Source organism: Halictus rubicundus, chromosome 13, assembly GCF_050948215.1.
Source record: "Halictus rubicundus isolate RS-2024b chromosome 13, iyHalRubi1_principal, whole genome shotgun sequence".
NCBI classification, from domain to species: domain Eukaryota; kingdom Metazoa; phylum Arthropoda; class Insecta; order Hymenoptera; family Halictidae; genus Halictus; species Halictus rubicundus.
Genome location: NC_135161.1, coordinates 6,752,796 through 6,769,669, shown reverse-complemented (window position 1 = coordinate 6,769,669; position 16,874 = coordinate 6,752,796). Strand labels below are relative to the sequence as shown.

At 38.9% G+C, this 16,874-nt stretch overlaps 2 protein-coding genes across 4 annotated transcripts; one reads left to right on the top strand and one right to left on the bottom strand.

The window, feature by feature from the left end:
* Positions 1-372: 372 nt before the first annotated feature.
* Positions 373-9,794, bottom strand: LOC143360275 (ral GTPase-activating protein subunit beta). 3 transcript variants are annotated; one of them, XM_076798975.1, is made up of 23 exons: positions 9,486-9,794; positions 8,979-9,399; positions 8,812-8,838; positions 8,493-8,707; positions 8,245-8,428; positions 7,908-8,168; positions 7,496-7,687; positions 7,159-7,263; positions 6,946-7,086; positions 6,641-6,879; positions 6,336-6,566; positions 6,113-6,266; positions 5,930-6,037; positions 5,323-5,424; positions 4,941-5,081; positions 4,611-4,771; positions 4,318-4,491; positions 3,779-4,188; positions 3,290-3,701; positions 2,909-3,221; positions 2,586-2,849; positions 2,272-2,521; positions 373-2,197 (listed from the first exon to the last, which is right to left on the bottom strand). In XM_076798975.1, the coding sequence occupies exons 1-23, from the start codon at positions 9,519-9,521 to the stop codon at positions 2,071-2,073; spliced, it is 4,668 nt and encodes a 1,555-aa protein (XP_076655090.1). In that variant the 5' UTR covers positions 9,522-9,794; the 3' UTR covers positions 373-2,070. The 3 variants fall into 3 exon arrangements, with proteins under 3 accessions (XP_076655090.1, XP_076655093.1, XP_076655092.1); XM_076798978.1 differs by lacking the exon at positions 5,323-5,424; XM_076798977.1 differs by lacking the exon at positions 8,812-8,838.
* Positions 9,795-10,456: 662 nt separating this feature from the next.
* On the top strand, positions 10,457-16,248 carry Wapl (cohesin release factor wings apart-like). The gene is made up of 11 exons (XM_076798857.1): positions 10,457-11,150; positions 11,884-13,604; positions 13,709-13,957; positions 14,070-14,318; positions 14,401-14,625; positions 14,699-14,921; positions 15,009-15,224; positions 15,313-15,495; positions 15,586-15,674; positions 15,750-15,851; positions 15,942-16,248. The coding sequence occupies exons 1-11, from the start codon at positions 10,967-10,969 to the stop codon at positions 16,089-16,091; spliced, it is 3,591 nt and encodes a 1,196-aa protein (XP_076654972.1). The 5' UTR covers positions 10,457-10,966; the 3' UTR covers positions 16,092-16,248.
* The last annotated feature ends 626 nt before the right edge of the window (positions 16,249-16,874 follow it).

The window sequence follows — 16,874 nt, the reverse complement described above, 5'->3', positions numbered from 1 at the left end:
ATTTACACCGTGAAAACGAGTAAAACGCGACCAAGAATCTGTAGAATTAAAAATAATGTTGAAATCTCTCACTGTATGGCGCGCGCGAGCGTCGTGATATGTACCGACTGAATAAAAGAGACATTTGTTACTTTGTATTAATTATGCGACAATAAAATGATTTCAATAAGCATCGCGATCGTGTGTCGCTAATAAAACATTTTTTGGTTTTATGTACCTTTCCATTGAAACTACAAACTTTTGTCCAGCTGTTAGGCCGACTCATGCACGTGCGGAGCGCGCGGTTTTATACAAAGTTTTGCATACATACGAAGAAACTATTTTATACAGGGAATCTAGGAATCTAGATATGGTATGGACAATGGCAATGAGAACCGTTGCTTGTGTCTGTGCAACGAAGTAGGGGAACACATCTAGAAAACATGACATAGTAGATGATAGTTCGAATTTATGTCACTGGAGAGGGTAAATCCTCCAAGCTTGCCCATTCGACCTTAGTGTTCGTCCACTTATTTGACCAATTACAATACATTGCGTCACGCTATCACATTCGTATAATTCGAAAGAACCATCAATTCGCTGCTTGAAAAAATATGACGTGAATAGCTTGAACCAATTAATGGGAGATCAACAAATAGACGCGACTCTATCGTGTCCTTTTTTTCAGAAAAGCATACAATGTTCTAACAGACAATGATTGCCTCTGTATTACATTGCACGTTTTCATATCGTAATCTATTACTTTGTCTGATACGATAAGAAAATTAATGGAACTGTATTGGTATTGAATGTTGTGATAAATGAAAGGAACGTCGGTTGATTGATCGTTAATCCAAAATGCAGATGGTATAGCAATATATGCATCATCATTAAGAATATGTAGATAAAAAATCCGTGATTTCTTTGCGTACGAGACTCGGGATTAGCTCGATTACAAAATCAAAATAAAAATGTCGCGTTCATTATGAACGCGTTGTGCTAAAAAATAATTTCGAATTATTGTCGAAGGTAGTATTAGGCAACATAATTGTACTTTTGTTTACACGATCTTGGACGGCGATTCTATTTTTTTACGGCGATAAGAAACAGCTCTCAACATTTGTCTCGCTGCGCGAAAATTTCAACTATTGCAATGTAACAGCATAACAGAATGACGTAGCGAAAATTTGACGATGATATACGATGAAAACGTCTTGTAGATAGCACACACACGTGCGCATACACGATAAACCTTGAGTAAAATTTCTGCTGAATCTTTTTTTTCTTACTTACTATCAGAAGTGTTATCGATATTATGACGTAATTCCTTTATATTCCGCACATTTCCGTGTACAACTTTTCTGTTGCCGTTGGAGACGACATTGTTTATCAGTTACCACTGGTTATTTTTATTGCAACTTATCAATCATCTTCAGCTGTTACGCGACAATACAGATGCAAGCAAAATGTACCATTTTCGAATTATTCCAATCTATTCCGTATGTGCGGACATAATAGAGTATGACATAATCATATAATTACACATTATTACACCTATGTATATAATTTAATTTTTCTCTATTCAACCTTGTTCTTGTCTAGATAACATTTCCAGTGTATATGTATGAGCATATCTTTTTACATTGATGCATTTACATGCTCGACGACTGTATACATTCTATGTATACCCTACAGTACAAAATGATTCTTTCAACTATAAATAAAAGCTATTGTATATTTATCATGGGTATACATGTAGTTGATATATACATAGAATACATATTTAAACATGTAATAATATATATGTCTTATACATATAATAGAATCATCTTTAAAGCTGTTATTGATTGTATAACGTAATAATTCTCCACTATTCCTATCCTTTATTAAAAAATTCTTTAGATCTTTCTTCGTTAGATTTATTGATGTTCCCTTTGTGGAAATGTTAAATTTAATATTGTGCTAATAATTATTTCATAAATAGAATTCTATACTATATACATATATCAATGTATATATGTAAATTAAATCATATGTATATACATTCATATACGATTTAATTGAAATTTCATCGAACGTGTATCGATTCTATTAGACTTGATAAGTTTGAGTGCTGCTGAATAATAGCGTTAGTAATTCTGGATCGGTTAAATTTTTCCTATACTTTTGTACCATTTCCTGGATCTTCAAGCGCCTGCGTACATGTGGCGGATGATAACTGCAACACATCACGAACACCAAATATGGTTAACGAATTCTTCGATAAACAAAGATTCTATCAATCCTGCATACCTATCGTTATCGAGCCTTTTTCTGCGTCCCATATTTAACGCCGTTTGCCTAACAAGCGTTCCTAATACCCTTCTGGACACGACCATCCCATCAATTAACGGGGTAGCCAAATTGATTCTAGAAGCTGGACCTTGTAATCTAACTCTCATTAACCCGCTACTGAGAGCTTGAAGAAAAATCACTTGTACGTCCGGTGGTTGTATTATTCTGGCCTGTTCGAGACCGGTATAAGTACACGAGAGGAGATCAACTGTAAAAAGTACCGTGTGCGTAATTTTCCTTTCAATTACGACACAATTTAAACATCGACGTACCAATTGGAAATTGGGCATAGTCCTCTAAACTCTCCAGCCAAACAACCATGATCTTGATGTCGCTTTGCACAGGCAGAACTTGTTTCGTGGTTCTTCTCGGCTTAACTGGATCGGCGCTGGAAGAACTAGAAGGACTAGATCCTGTTAAGCTTGGGGGCTGCTTTTCCAGATCCAGCGACATTGCTCGCGAATTTTGCATATTACTCTGCCCTGTCCCATAACTACGGCAGCTGCTGCTATCGTTGATACTTTTCTCGAACCAGACTGCAATTGTTACGCGTGTAGTACGAAATGAATTGGACTTTAAATAGCATATTTAATACCTTGATTGGCACTGATATCGCTGGAATAACTCGCTTCCTCCAACGAGTCGGAACTCAACGTATTATTCGATTGAGTTGGCACAACAAATGCAATTTCTGAACTAACGTCTGCCCAATAAAGTACATGGGTATCGCCATTGTACAGAGCACCGCCGTGATCACTGTGGGCTGGTTGCGGTACATTTAATTGCGGAGTCACTCTCCACGACGTGGAAACGTGACCCGTCCAACCAGCGTGCGCCGATACCGACACTGGCCATCCGAGGGAATTTAAAAATTCCAAGAAATTTGGTGACACGTTTGCCTCGTGCAGCTGCGCAAGACGCAAAAAGTTAACAGCTTGTCGGACCGGCGTGATTGAAATAAGAATAATATTCGTACCACGTTAGATAATATTTCTGCCGCGGTTTTCTGACCCGCTTTAACGTAGAAAATGTACACTGTGTCGCACATTCTCGGACTAATGTTGTCCAAGGTTTCCAAATCCAGGCAAAATCCTGGAATGGTCGGATCCAACGCGATCAGGCCACTGTTCCTGGACTCGTCATCCTCCTTAGGCTCCATGTTCAAGAAACCGAAGTGACTTAAAAAGAGACGCGCTGTTTGGAACTCATGACAGATCTGTGGCGGCACGCACTCCTCCGTTTTCTCATCGGACGTTTTCTCGTTTCCGTCGCCGTACTTCGATTCGATGTTCATTTGACGTTCCAACAACTGGGACAACGTTTGGTGTTCGTTTCTGACCACATTGTTGTTGTTCATCACCGCTTCGAGACTCGGTATCGATTCGTCCCTGAGAAAAAGAATTTAACGGACTTAATCGACATCCGACTTCCGTCGACTTTTCGATAGAGAGACATTGATACGTACACTTTACAGTGAGGAATTCGATCGACATTGTCGGGAAAGAATTTAGGTTTGTAATCGGTCCTTGGCGCGGCTTCTGCCAGTGGCAATGGTCGGCCAGGATTTGTGGTTATACTTCTTATACTTGATCTGTGTCTTGGCAAATGTCGAAGCTGCATTGTCCACGCGTGTCTACCAAATGGCCCGCGTATCAACACTGTGACAGTGGGCTGCGGATCCTGATCATTTCCAAGGGGTTCTTCCAACAAAGCTAGTATAGTGGCGTTCTCGGCAACGAAGTATCGAAATCTTTCAACGGCGGCTTGACGAGGTACGCGACCACCTGTCCAGCTGTTGCAATGTCGAAGAAGCGACACCTCGTCCAATAAAGATGACAGTGACTGTGCTCCACACGCGCTTGGGAAGTAGCCAACCTGTAATCGCATTGAACAGATTTTTACTGTGCTAGGAAACAAATACTCTGGCATAATGTAATTTATAGAAGTGTGCGGAGAATTTTCGGGTCCTCGCACATCTCCAGCGATTGACAAGCTTCGCTATACTTGTTCGAGAATAACAGTGAGCAGTGCATCAGCTGCATCCCTGACGCGCATAGAAGCCGGTTTCAGTTCCTTTTCGTCTTTCATTTTGATAGGCTCCCCGGGTTTTCCCACGCTTTTCGTCCCTGATACGCCAAGCTCGACTACCTCCAAAACTGTTGTTAAGCAATCCTTATCCTGAAAATTTAGTTTTCGACTAAGCACCTTGTCGACCTCGTCAAGCGTTTTATTTAATTTTGAGAATGCGCACCTCTGTACTTAATCATTTTTTTTTCTGTATGCTTTTAAGTACTAACTTGTAATAATTGTGAGTGGGCCGTTAACCAAATAGTTAAACAACTGAAAGCAGCAACAATGGATGAATGAAGGTCCTTCGAATGAGCTGGAGGAGGCCGCCAACATTGATACGCAATGTAATCGCAGAGCCATTTCACAGCACGTTTGCATTCCAGTGCATCTGTAAAGTTTTGTACAATTTAATAATGCTGTTTCAATGCGTATATTTACACGTGGAAATACAATATGACCTGTTAACTTCCTCGCTGCATGTAATACAGAGTATTTCAACTATTATGAGTTAGAAGATTTGCAAATTTGCAAAATTGTCTTGACAAAATGTGTCTCACCTGTTTCACGTATGCGCGTTCTTGCCAATCCAGACAGTATTTCGAGAGCTGCCAACGAAATGTTCAGATCCGTTTTCCACGACGAGATCAGTCTATGGCAAACCAAGTATGTCGCGCGCACGGAGAGCGCGTGAGCCGAATCTGCAATAACACACCTCACAGTTTTAATCACAACTATACAATTTTCGAAGGTATCATCGTGTATTTAGATGTATTTAGAAAAGTCTCTCAAAATGCAAGCCTGTATACAAAACTGTCGAAAGAAGCTTGAACGTGTAACAGAAATACAGAAATGAGTAAAATAAGATGATGTTTAACGATGTCTCGTATGAGCACAGTAATAGACTGCTGAACTACTTAGATATTATGTACTTGTATTTACCGAATGCAATACACTCCTCTTGAAGAGTCGCAATATCAGAGGCCTCGCCGAGCGATCGTTGATCACTGGATATACTTATTTGACTGGCTGAATCGCTGGTGACTATCAAGCGATGATGAGACGGTACACAATGGCGAATGCACAACAAAACACAACTCATAATAATAAAAACGAATGACATCTCACACAAGCGCACGCGTAAAAGCAAATCGAGAGTACGATCAAAAGTAAAATAAAGCATCATGATCTTACAATCGCATAAGTATGCCTGTGTTTCTAGACTTTCGTCTGCAAGCGACTGGTAGATGTTAATGAGCTGCCATATCGAACAACAGAACATTAACCTCCGCATGAACTATTACTGGAATTATGCTGCTTACAATTACTTCTCGAATTCGAATACAAACTGATAATTAATCTCGGAAGATTGAAAAAACGGTGCATTCAGTATCTGTATACGTTAGGTCATCCCATAAGTCGTGACGTGTTTTTAACGCTAACTGTATGGTGTAAACAAAATATAAATGTTTGTACACGACACTACATACGGGACGACCTAATATATGTATACAAGCTAGTGTTCCTTGAACTGGAAAAGGAAACGAACCTGATGATAACAAATTCACAGTGGAATCGTGGGCGACAGTGTCGGGCTGAGTAACTTGTTCTACTTCTTCTGCTGCCGCAGAATCTTGCACGCTTAATAATAGAGCCCCTAAGAAAAGCAAATGAGAGTAAGAATTAACAATTGAAATTGCGAATGCCCCAATAAATCGAGTTTCCAACTCACCTAATAACATATGAGTATTCTGAGGATCCGTTTCAACTTGTAACGCGTTTATAAGTAAATTCATAAGTCTTGATTTTAATTGTGCGAATGTAACGTGACCTTTGTCCGAAATGATTGGATTCGAGGTGATCGGCAACTCTTTGATAGTCAAATTCTACAAAGATAATGGTCGTAAATAATTGTTACACATGATGCCTAACGATATAATACATATACTAATTACTTGGAAGTGAAGGGGTAGCGCCAGCATCGATATTAATAAATGTATGGAGGCTCTACGTAGATCTGGTTTCGAAACTATGTTGGACTTTAATTTCAAATCCTTTTCCGGAAGGACAGTCTCCAATGCCGATATCACCGCTGGCACCAACACCTGTACTCCGTTTAAATCTAAACGGAACAAGTCTGCAGAATTTAAGAGAATGCTCGCTAACGTTTCGCCGCATTCTCGAGACTACGAATAAAGAACAGTGTTAGGTATCATGTACATTTTTATAGGAACCATGCTCTGTAAATATAGATGACTACCTCGTCAACTTTGAGACCGTGCTGCATCGCTTGATAAAATCTGGCTAAATACACGGGTAAAATCTCCTCGCCAGTCTTTTTAGCGCAAAATATCCTACACAATGCACCCAAAGCTTCTGCTCTCCCAGATTCGTACCGATCTATGCAGAGCGTTGGCGGGACATCGTTAATTGGTTCTTGCAACGAACTGGGACCTTCGACGAGTACAGAAGACGGTCGTTTCGTCGCACCCGATGGTTCTGTACGATAATAAACGTACTAATTATTTCTCATCTACTCAACACATTTAGCTAGTCGATATTTACGTGGTAAATTTTGCGACCATCCGTCGGTGCCTATAAATGCAGCCTCGAACAACCATTCCCCAAAAAGGTGGAGTATACTGTTGCACTTTGGACGCCCTGGAGCTAAAGGAGGCCTGATATCTTGAACTAAGGAAGTCATAGCTAAAAGTAAAACAATAAATCGTATTACAGTAGGTTCGGTATTTTATAGAATTAATATTTATAAGATCTTACAAGTTGTACTCGAAGCAGAGGAAGGTCCGGAATTGGATATCAACGTGGGTGGTGTACTCGAAACACGACTCGTCGTTAAACCGATTAAAGAGGCTTTTGGGATTCCTACAATTGGAAAGAGCAATGCTAATTCATTTTACACGTATACGTAAAATTTATTTTACAGGTATAACTATCTTCTTAAGATTCTAATGATTTGCTAAGAGAAAAGCTTTGCTTTATGAAAAGGTTTAAGGAATAATTGTTTAACTATGTATATATATGTACAATTAATGTACAACGTTACTGCATCTCAAGAGATGCTATCGGAGAAGATCGGAAGAGAAGTGCTGAATACCCTTAGTGACGGCAGAAGGTGTAACACTGAAACTTTTGGCAAGTCTGCGCTGTGTTGGAGGTGTAGGAGAAGGTTGTGTCAGGTCTTTGCCACTCGATTTGTCCCACCCCATACCCCCGCTGCCAATACTGGCAGATCCAGATGCCATAGAGGATACACAACACTCCTCCCAGCAACATGCCTGTGAAACTCCTAAAACATTTATGACTGCGTGCAACCATCACCAGAGATAGTAAGCTGTAGAAATAAATGTGCTAGTTTTGAAAATCGGAGCAGATCAAGAAAACTATTTTATCCACGATATCCATGGAATCAATGTACAACTTATTCTTACAGTTCATGTAAACGCTGATCCCGCGTCTCTGTGTACTACAATATTATACAGAATTCAATCGACGGCATATTTACTTACCAAGAAATGCGTCAACTTGACCCGCTATACCTTTTATGGCTTTCAGAAATATTTGCGGTAAACTTTGCAAGCAAGGATGTTGACATGGGTCTATAACATTCGGGCTGGCAATGGCGTACTGTAAAAATGCTTGAGTTTGCGAAACAACGGCCGGTCTGCATAAATCGACCGGATCTCCTATAGTTCTTAAAAGTCGGTACCATGCTTGGGCGACCGCTTCATCCGACATCGTAGGCGGTACGAGCTGAGAGTCTTCTTCGCCTAAACGTATCATTATATATGTTAGAAATTGTTAATATCAACGTTACAATTGATTACTAACAACAGATTGACTAACTTATTTTTAGTTCTGGGAACATTGGACCATACATAATTTGCAATAGTCTTGCAGTGAGAGCAAGACAGACGCGATTCCATTGTTCTACCAACGCTAATCTGTGCCTCCATCGAAGACAGGACTCGCGTAGAGTACGCCATAACGGTGGAGAAGGGAAATTACGTTCACATGCCACTAGCCACACCTAAAAGAATTTTCTATGTAAGAATGTATTCAAAATAATATTTTTTCATCGATGCATTATATACCTCCAAGAGTACACCTAGAACTCTTTCGCATAATTGTTCTCCAGCATCTTCTCGAGTTGCAGGAGGAGCTAAAAGTGCATCGTTAATTCCAATAAGAAATAATAGTAGGCTTTCCCAAGTTTCTCTTTCTAAATTTGCAGGACCTCTTGCAATCTGTTGTAGTGTTCTAAGTACTCTATGACACAAAACAGCCTGTCTATTAATTGTATCGGTTCCTATAAATAATATTGAATATTTCACAGATGCACCCTGCGTTACGATAAATATATAGAAATGTTAATCGATTAGGTAAGATATGGTTCTTTTAAATAGAAATTACCTAGATCCTGATATAAAAATGGCCAGACTATGAAAAAAAAGATCATTGCAGATTGTTAGATGGTGATACTTTGTAATTTGATAAATATTTTTTGCTAGTGCCAATGGCTTTCGAATTGATATTACGTACAGAAGAAGAGAGAAGAAGCGCAAAGTTATTGTTTTTACCTTCTCCTTTTCGTGGCACAAATAAATTATGGAAATGGCTTATTATTCTCCTCGCATAGAAATTCGGATCGTCTATGATTGGTGTAGGTACACAAATCTTTGGTGTAGAGTACAATGCTGATAGCCATTCGCAATACACATTAACACAATCTCTGACTGTGTCATGTTCAGCCAGGGGTAAGGACAAACCAAAACATATTACTTCCATACACCATTGAACTTCTTTGTCTGAGCACAACGGACTAGGTTCAGCGGCTTGGGTTATACCAAGATTGGCTGCTAGTTGACGCACAATCGACAAAGCTACTTCTTTTCCTGCTCCAGGAGAGAATTTTTCTAGGACGCTTTGACTGTCTTCCGAACCTTGTTGAACTAAAATGCTTAGAGAAGCCCATTCGGAATACATTCCTCCTTGGGAGTCCTAAAATATGCATACGTAGGACATTAATATATAATATTATAAAACGATTGCAAAAAAAAAAGAAATAATATGGAACGAAAAATTACCTTAAGATTAACTCTATTAAATACGCCTAAATTCATAGATTACTATACGCTATCGACGTCCTATAATTGAGAACTAATAAAGAGAAAGTAAAATCTCACATGTATTTTTTTAACCTTAATTACGATAGAGAGTCGTTCATCTTATATGTTATGTGTAAAAAACGCACGATCAAGTGCAAAATTATACATAGTTTTTCAAATTGTTGATATTATAAAATCCATGTACATATTATAAACTTTGACATTTGGATGTATATTATTTGACAGGTAGACGCACCGCCATGTATATAGCTAGCACGATTTCTATTGGTCACGTAGATACAGTCATATTTGATATACATTGATAAATTAGGAACGGTGCTTTATTTCTCCCTATGAATATATTCCTATAGTAAATGGTTTTATTACGAAATTATGTTATGTAGGAACTCGATTGTATTAATATTATAGTAGGATAAAATATATCTTGAAATAATAGTAGAAATGATCATTTTTTCTCGGTAAATAGTTGTAACAGTAAATTTCGGGAAAGATATTTTTCAGAAAAAGTGACTGTATTCTAAAACAGTATTAATATTATATTAGGATAAAATATATCTTGAAATAATAGTAGAAATGATCATTTTTTCTCGGTAAATAGTTGTAACAGTAAATTTCGGGAAAGATATTTTTCAGAAAAAAATGACTGTATTCTAAAACAGAGAGAATAGTTCATAAAGCGAGGAAACTTTATGGAATAGAAGGTATAGAAAAGAATTATATCTGGGCGTAGAATATATGAAACGCTTGCAGAGAATAGAGATTCGCAAGTCAGAAATTCAAGCGGAAAGATAGGTGATTCATTTGTTGTATAAAATAGATTTTGATTGGACGATTGTCTATTGGTAAGGTAGGAAACTTTGCTTGTTGGCTCTACCTACTGGATAGGACGACAAGCACATATTACATACAATCTTGTGTATTGTATTGCTCGTTTTTTTTGTGTATGGTATGTATCTAAATCTTGAAACGAAAAACATCGACAGATGGCTCAAGATCATGTTATGACTAATATTTTTAGTTGTACTTATGCAGATATATAAAAATCTTGCATACAGAAGGAACAAGTGTGAACACGAGACTGAGAATAATGAGCATAACGACAATGTTTCCGAATCGAAATCGAATTTGAGAGTTATACTTTCGTAAATTTGTGCATCGGGATAAATAGCGAATGAAACATGGCGTTTGTTTCTTTCATATGTTCCGAAGATATTGGCTCTTGATTTTTTTCCTTACGAATTTCCAATTAATCACGGCGAACGGGGTTCCGATGCGCTGAAGCTTCATTTTTCTTTCGCAACATTTCACCGCAACCGTGCGAGAACAGTCAATGGTTATTTACCATACATGCCTGATAACATTTGGGGAACATGAAGATGGATATACTTACCTGTGTCTATTGAGATGTGGAACGTTTCTGAGATACCGAGGAATACAACATGACGTCCCGTAGTTACACAAAATCTTACAGCCGTAAGGTCACCAGTGTGACGCCTGGGAGCATTCAATTTGATAAGCTTTTTAGGGAAAACAGCAATCGACCTTCCGCTGCTAAATCAGCGGGCACTGTTGGAAAATGGGGTATTACATCTTTCACATCTATCAGAAGCACAAATATCAATGGTATGCTTTTCCCATTATCAATCGCCGTTGCATGTATCATTACATTGTATATCGCAGACACACATATATATGTATATGTATATATATTTTGTATAAATATGTATCGTTAGACTATAGATTTTATGCACTGTTTCCAAACTATTAAACCTATACACACTTTGCTACACCAGCAACTTGGAATCAAAACTAGTCATTGCTGCTCTTCATTTGAATGCAAAACCAAAGACTTGTATGTATTTCAGCCTAAACTAAGAATAACTAAGAATACCTAAAATGCTATTAACACTTATATTGCTATCAAGCTTTGTTTGCATCTTCTTCGCGTGAGCAACACTAGAACACGAAAAAACAAGTATACTCGTGACTGGTCTGCAATGTGTTAAGAAAGGAAATAATTAGGAAATGTTTATTTCGCATAAAAATTCTATAGTCTGCGTATCACATATATGCATATATCGATTAACAATTATCTCTGATGCGTCAACATTCAATTAATATGGACATTCATGCGAATTTGTAGAATTTATTTTTTATACAATGTTTATACAGAACGTTCGGCAACAGATGGAAGAAAATTTAAGGGACAATCCTTTAGGAGAACACAAGGTGAAGATCGAGAATACTAAAATTGTTGCCGAACACCCTGATATATACTTACATATAATTGTAGTATTTAAGGAAAGGCATCCTTCGAAGTTTTCCTCAAATATTATGAGTATTCGTTTGTTCGTAGGAAGGAGAGATGATATTCACAACACGTTCGGTGCGAAGAGAATAAAGCTTGATTATGGGAACCAGAATGCCCGCGTTAATTCCGGGAAAGATCCGTTTTCGTTCGAAACTGATCCAGACAATAAACCGGACGTAGCACCGCCGGTCGTTAAACCTAAGAAGTTTTTTAAGAGTAGAAATGTTCCACCTCCGATAGAAGAATCTCGCCAGGATGTGGCAATATACAAACAAGTACCTGATTCACATTACGGGCGAGCTCGTCCGCAGAAATCCGCTCCGCAGCCGCAGCCTCCGCCGCAGCCGCAGCCGCCTCCGCCGCCGCCACCGAAACAATCTTTGACGAAAGTGTCGAACGCCGCGGCTAAAAAGGTGGTTGCGGAAACTGTAGATGCAGCCAATAACGACGTAACTCCCAGCAGGGAGGAAGGTAAACCACCAATCGTATTGAGAATATGCAAAGGCACAGCACGATTAGTGTGCGCGAACGTTCAGGCTGCACCGGAGCCCGAGCCCGAGACATACAGAATTTCGACGCCGCTTACGAGTCCGACAAAAGCAGACGTCGAACGTAAGAGCATCGCCACGGACGTGATCAAATCTGACCATAAAACAGTCCGTTCCCATCAACCTATTATCTCGACGGTCTCGATACCTTTAGAAAATTCCGAGATGAGAAGAACCACTCGTAGTCGAGCGAAAAATCTACATTTAGACTTAACACCATCCTCCGCCGTGTCGGCCACACCGGTAACACCGAATTCGCATAGTTCTGGTCTTTCTTTAACCCTTAGAAAATCGGTCACCGATTCGAACAACACCTTAATATCTCATTACGATATCGTTAAGACTGATTGTGGTTCCACGTATGCCTGTAAGCCAGCGATCGAACCATTGATTGGGCGTGATCAACCACTGCCAACCACAACCCAAGAACTGATCGACATACTGTCGAGCGATTCTGATCCTATGCAAACGAGACCAATGATAATAAACGCGCCAGAAACCGAGGAAGCCGTCGAAGAAGCCGTTCCGGACGAGGTTCAACATTGTTCAATAGATATCCCGACGAACGAGGTGATCTCGGAGCCTGCTCCGCAGCCAGAACCTGCTTCGCAAGGTTCTGAAACGGTTCAGACACCAGAACCGGAACCGGAACACGAGCTGGAGCCAGAACCGGAACCTGAACCAGAAGCAGAACCGGATCACGATGTGGAAATCGAACAGCCGGCCCGGGTCACTGATAACGACACAGCCACAGCTAAAGCCTTAGTCGATCAAGATTGGTTTTCTGGTAGCGACGATAGCGAAGGTGTCAGCGGTAACGCGGAGAGTGACGTAGCTTTGCATGTAACGAGCACGGTGGCGGAGACTCAGCCCCAGAATGCACCGTCCGCAACTGTTCAAAAGCCTGCTACCAAAAAGGGTAGCATTTTTAAAAGTCGATCCACAGGCGCGACAAACGGAAACAAGAGGAGGGCATTGTACAAACATAAATGGTGCGATAGCGACAAAGAATCGAACACCACGGACACTGCTACTACTGGTAGCAATACGCCGACCACTGCTTCAGGGTCCCATAGCAACGCAGGACCTGTAGAATACGAGGAAGAGTTCGATCCTTCGCAACTGACCAGAGTTGTCACATATCCTGAAGCTGTTGCGGGTTTTGAGGATGAATCCGATGCTATAACCAGCGTACGTTGTGGCAAGAAAGTCAAGGGTGTACGTATATATTCGATAAGGATGATGCTTTTGATCGTACAGTATTGGTGAACGAGATGATTGCTGTGTCAAAAGAAAATGTTAATGTAAGATTTATCTTTCAGTTCTACACCGTAGTAAAGAATGTGAAGAAAGCACATCAAATTCAAGAAAGCGGAGAGTTTCAAGAGTTTAATGACGATGTTGAATATATATTAGACACTTTAAGGGAGAACAATCCGAATGCTACTCGTTGTCTTTCAGCTATACGATTAGCGAGCAAGTGCATGGCACCTGCGTTTCGGATGCACGTACGTGCTCATGGAACTGTTGCCAAGTTCTTCAAAGCACTTCACGACGCGACCAAGGATCAGGTATATATGTATATAAATTCAGTTCCATGAAATGCGCTTGCATATGTTATAAATATAAAATTTTCAAATTCGAAAAGTCCAAGGAATATTATTACATATTTCTTTTCTTCAGAGCCTTGCTTTGTGTACAGCAACAGTAATGTTTGTATTAAGTCAAGACCGTTTAGCTATGGATTTAGATCGGGATTGCTTGGAATTAATGTTAAGTTTGTTAGAATCTGATGCCAGTCACAAAGATGCACTCGATGATTGTGGCCTTAGCGGGGCAGAATTATTAAAAAATAGAGAGAAAGTGCGCCAATTGTGTGCTGATATTCAAGCTCAAGGACACGCGAAACATCTAAATCTTGATAATATAACCGTAAGTATATTATTCTTTGTGATTTGTGATACAAAACTGATAATAGCCCAATTATCTATTTATTTGTTCATTTATTCATTAGGTTGGTCAACTTGCTATGGAAACACTTCTCAGTCTTACATCGAAACGTGCTGGCGAATGGTTTAAAGAGGAACTTAGAGAATTGGGAGGATTAGAACACATTGTTAAAACAATCAGAGATTGTCACCGTCATATTAATGCTCAGGATATTACGAGATCTGGTTGGTCAGATCCTTTATTAGACAAATTACGTAAAGTTGATAGATGTCTACGTGTATTAGAAAATGTGAGTAAATGATAAAACGGTGCAGACAGATTCCGCTGCCAAGAATAATTCTGAATGTATTCAATTATTCCAGGTTACTCACATGAACGAGGAGAATCAAGTATATTTATTGAAATACGAGAGCGGAGTTTTAGTCAGCACATTAGCGAATTTGTACCATCTTTGCGGACAAGAAATTCCTATTTATCCAACCATAGATCCGAGTGATAAAACTTCTACTGGTGCTGTTATTAGAGAGTGTCTATTTGCTATTATTAAGGTTCTCATTAATCTTACACATCGATTCAATAGACAATGTAAGTCCACGCGTTGTTGTAGTCTTTAGATGTTGTGATCTTTAGAGAGCTTATATGTTTTACACTGTTTATGATGTTTTTTTTTAGCTTTCGGAAGCAAATCGGTAGGATCGCAAACAGGTGTTTTGGATTGTAGTTTGTACCTTTTGTTACGCGTTCCCGAGTCACTTCCCGAAGAGAAGCGTTTCGATATGATGATGTTGGCATTGATTATGTTGATAAATTTAGTAGAACAATGTGATGATAATAAACAACTTCTTATCGAGTCGAGAGCTCCTCCGTCTCCAGAAAATATTTTTGACGGTAAATATTGAATAAATCGCGTGGATCCAGCGTGTTCTTTTTTTATGGTGATGCTGAAATTATATTGTAATTCATCTCTTTTGTTTAGCGTCTGAGGAAAGCGGAGTAGAATCTTTAATCGACCTTTTTTACAAACAAGAGGAATTAGCACGCGCCGAAGAGCAAAAGACAGATGCTATTTTGGATGGGGAAAAAGATTGCGAGCAAACTGAGACCGTGTCGACCACAACTAAATCTCAGGAGGAATTTATCGAAGAAACTGTTACAAAATGTTTGTATAAACATTACTAGACGATACTTTGAAGTTACTGTAATGTGTACAGTGCGTATTAAGTATAACATATATTTTTTTACTCTCCAGTATTACAAAAAGCGGGACGTCATATGGAACATACTTTAATAGGGGCGTACGTCGTACTCCTACTTGGTTACTTAATAATGGATAATAAGGTGAGTAACTCTTGGAAAAGTACCAACACCGATTCGTTGTGTACATGACATACTAATAAAATTGTTTACTTCTAGGATTACGAATCGTTGGTGCGCAGTAGACTTCCAGATAATAATTTTACCGCTATGGTGTCTGTACTTCAGAAATTTTTCAATTTCATGAATCTAACGGCATCGGTAACTACTCGAATTATTATTTAACGAATATCGTTCGTAATCGAATCGAACCGAGCACACGGATATAATTTTTGTTGTTTGCTTTTCTAGAATGAAGTAAGTAGTTGCGGAATCGCCGCTACCGAAAAGGTGATTAAGTTCCTAAAGATGTCGGATGCCAGAGTCGAGGAAGAGAAAAACGAATTACCATTACCAGCATTAGAAGATCCAAACATAATGCTTGATTTATCTTCGTCTTGATTGATATCTTTTACAACCACGTCACGTTTTTTATTACCCTGGCAAGCAAAGAGAGCCAAAGTTCTATGTGTCCAACGAAGGGAATTTCTATCGCAGTATGGATGGACCTGTTTCATATTGACCATATATTTTGATATATATTTATTCACTTACGTAATTTATTGCTGTACCTTTCATTAAATTGACTTATTTCCCCCTAGTAGCAGTAACACAATTAGACATTAAGTGTAAGTTGTTAATTAATTGCGCAGAGAAACTAATATCATAAGAGACGCGCTTTGTAATTACGCATACGGCTTACTTAAGTTCTTGGCTGGCGTGTATGTATTATTATCGATTAACTGATTTAGCAAATCGATCACGTATTGTTTTATTTTTGCTGAAAGATTTGTCCGACGAGAAACAACGGGAACAGAAAGTGTAAGGCATTTTGTCGGATTTTAAATACGTTTGCTGTAAGATAACGCATAAATTCTCCAAAATTCTACCGATTACGTTTAATCTACCATGTAAGCTCTTAATTATGTGATTGGCGGGGTGTTGGGGTTCATCGTAACCCGATTAAAATTTTCGAGATAGCATTATTATGTAAGTTTATTTTAATATTAAAGATTATAGTATAAGCCTTGTAAATGAAAATTTATAAATTATAATTGTATCTTAAATTCACAGTTTCCGAGTTATTAGATCCCATTAACAGGCGCATGATTTTACGAAACACCTTTAGTCGCGTGTTTTGCCTGATAAAGTAAGGGAGAAAATAAGACATATATATATGCATAT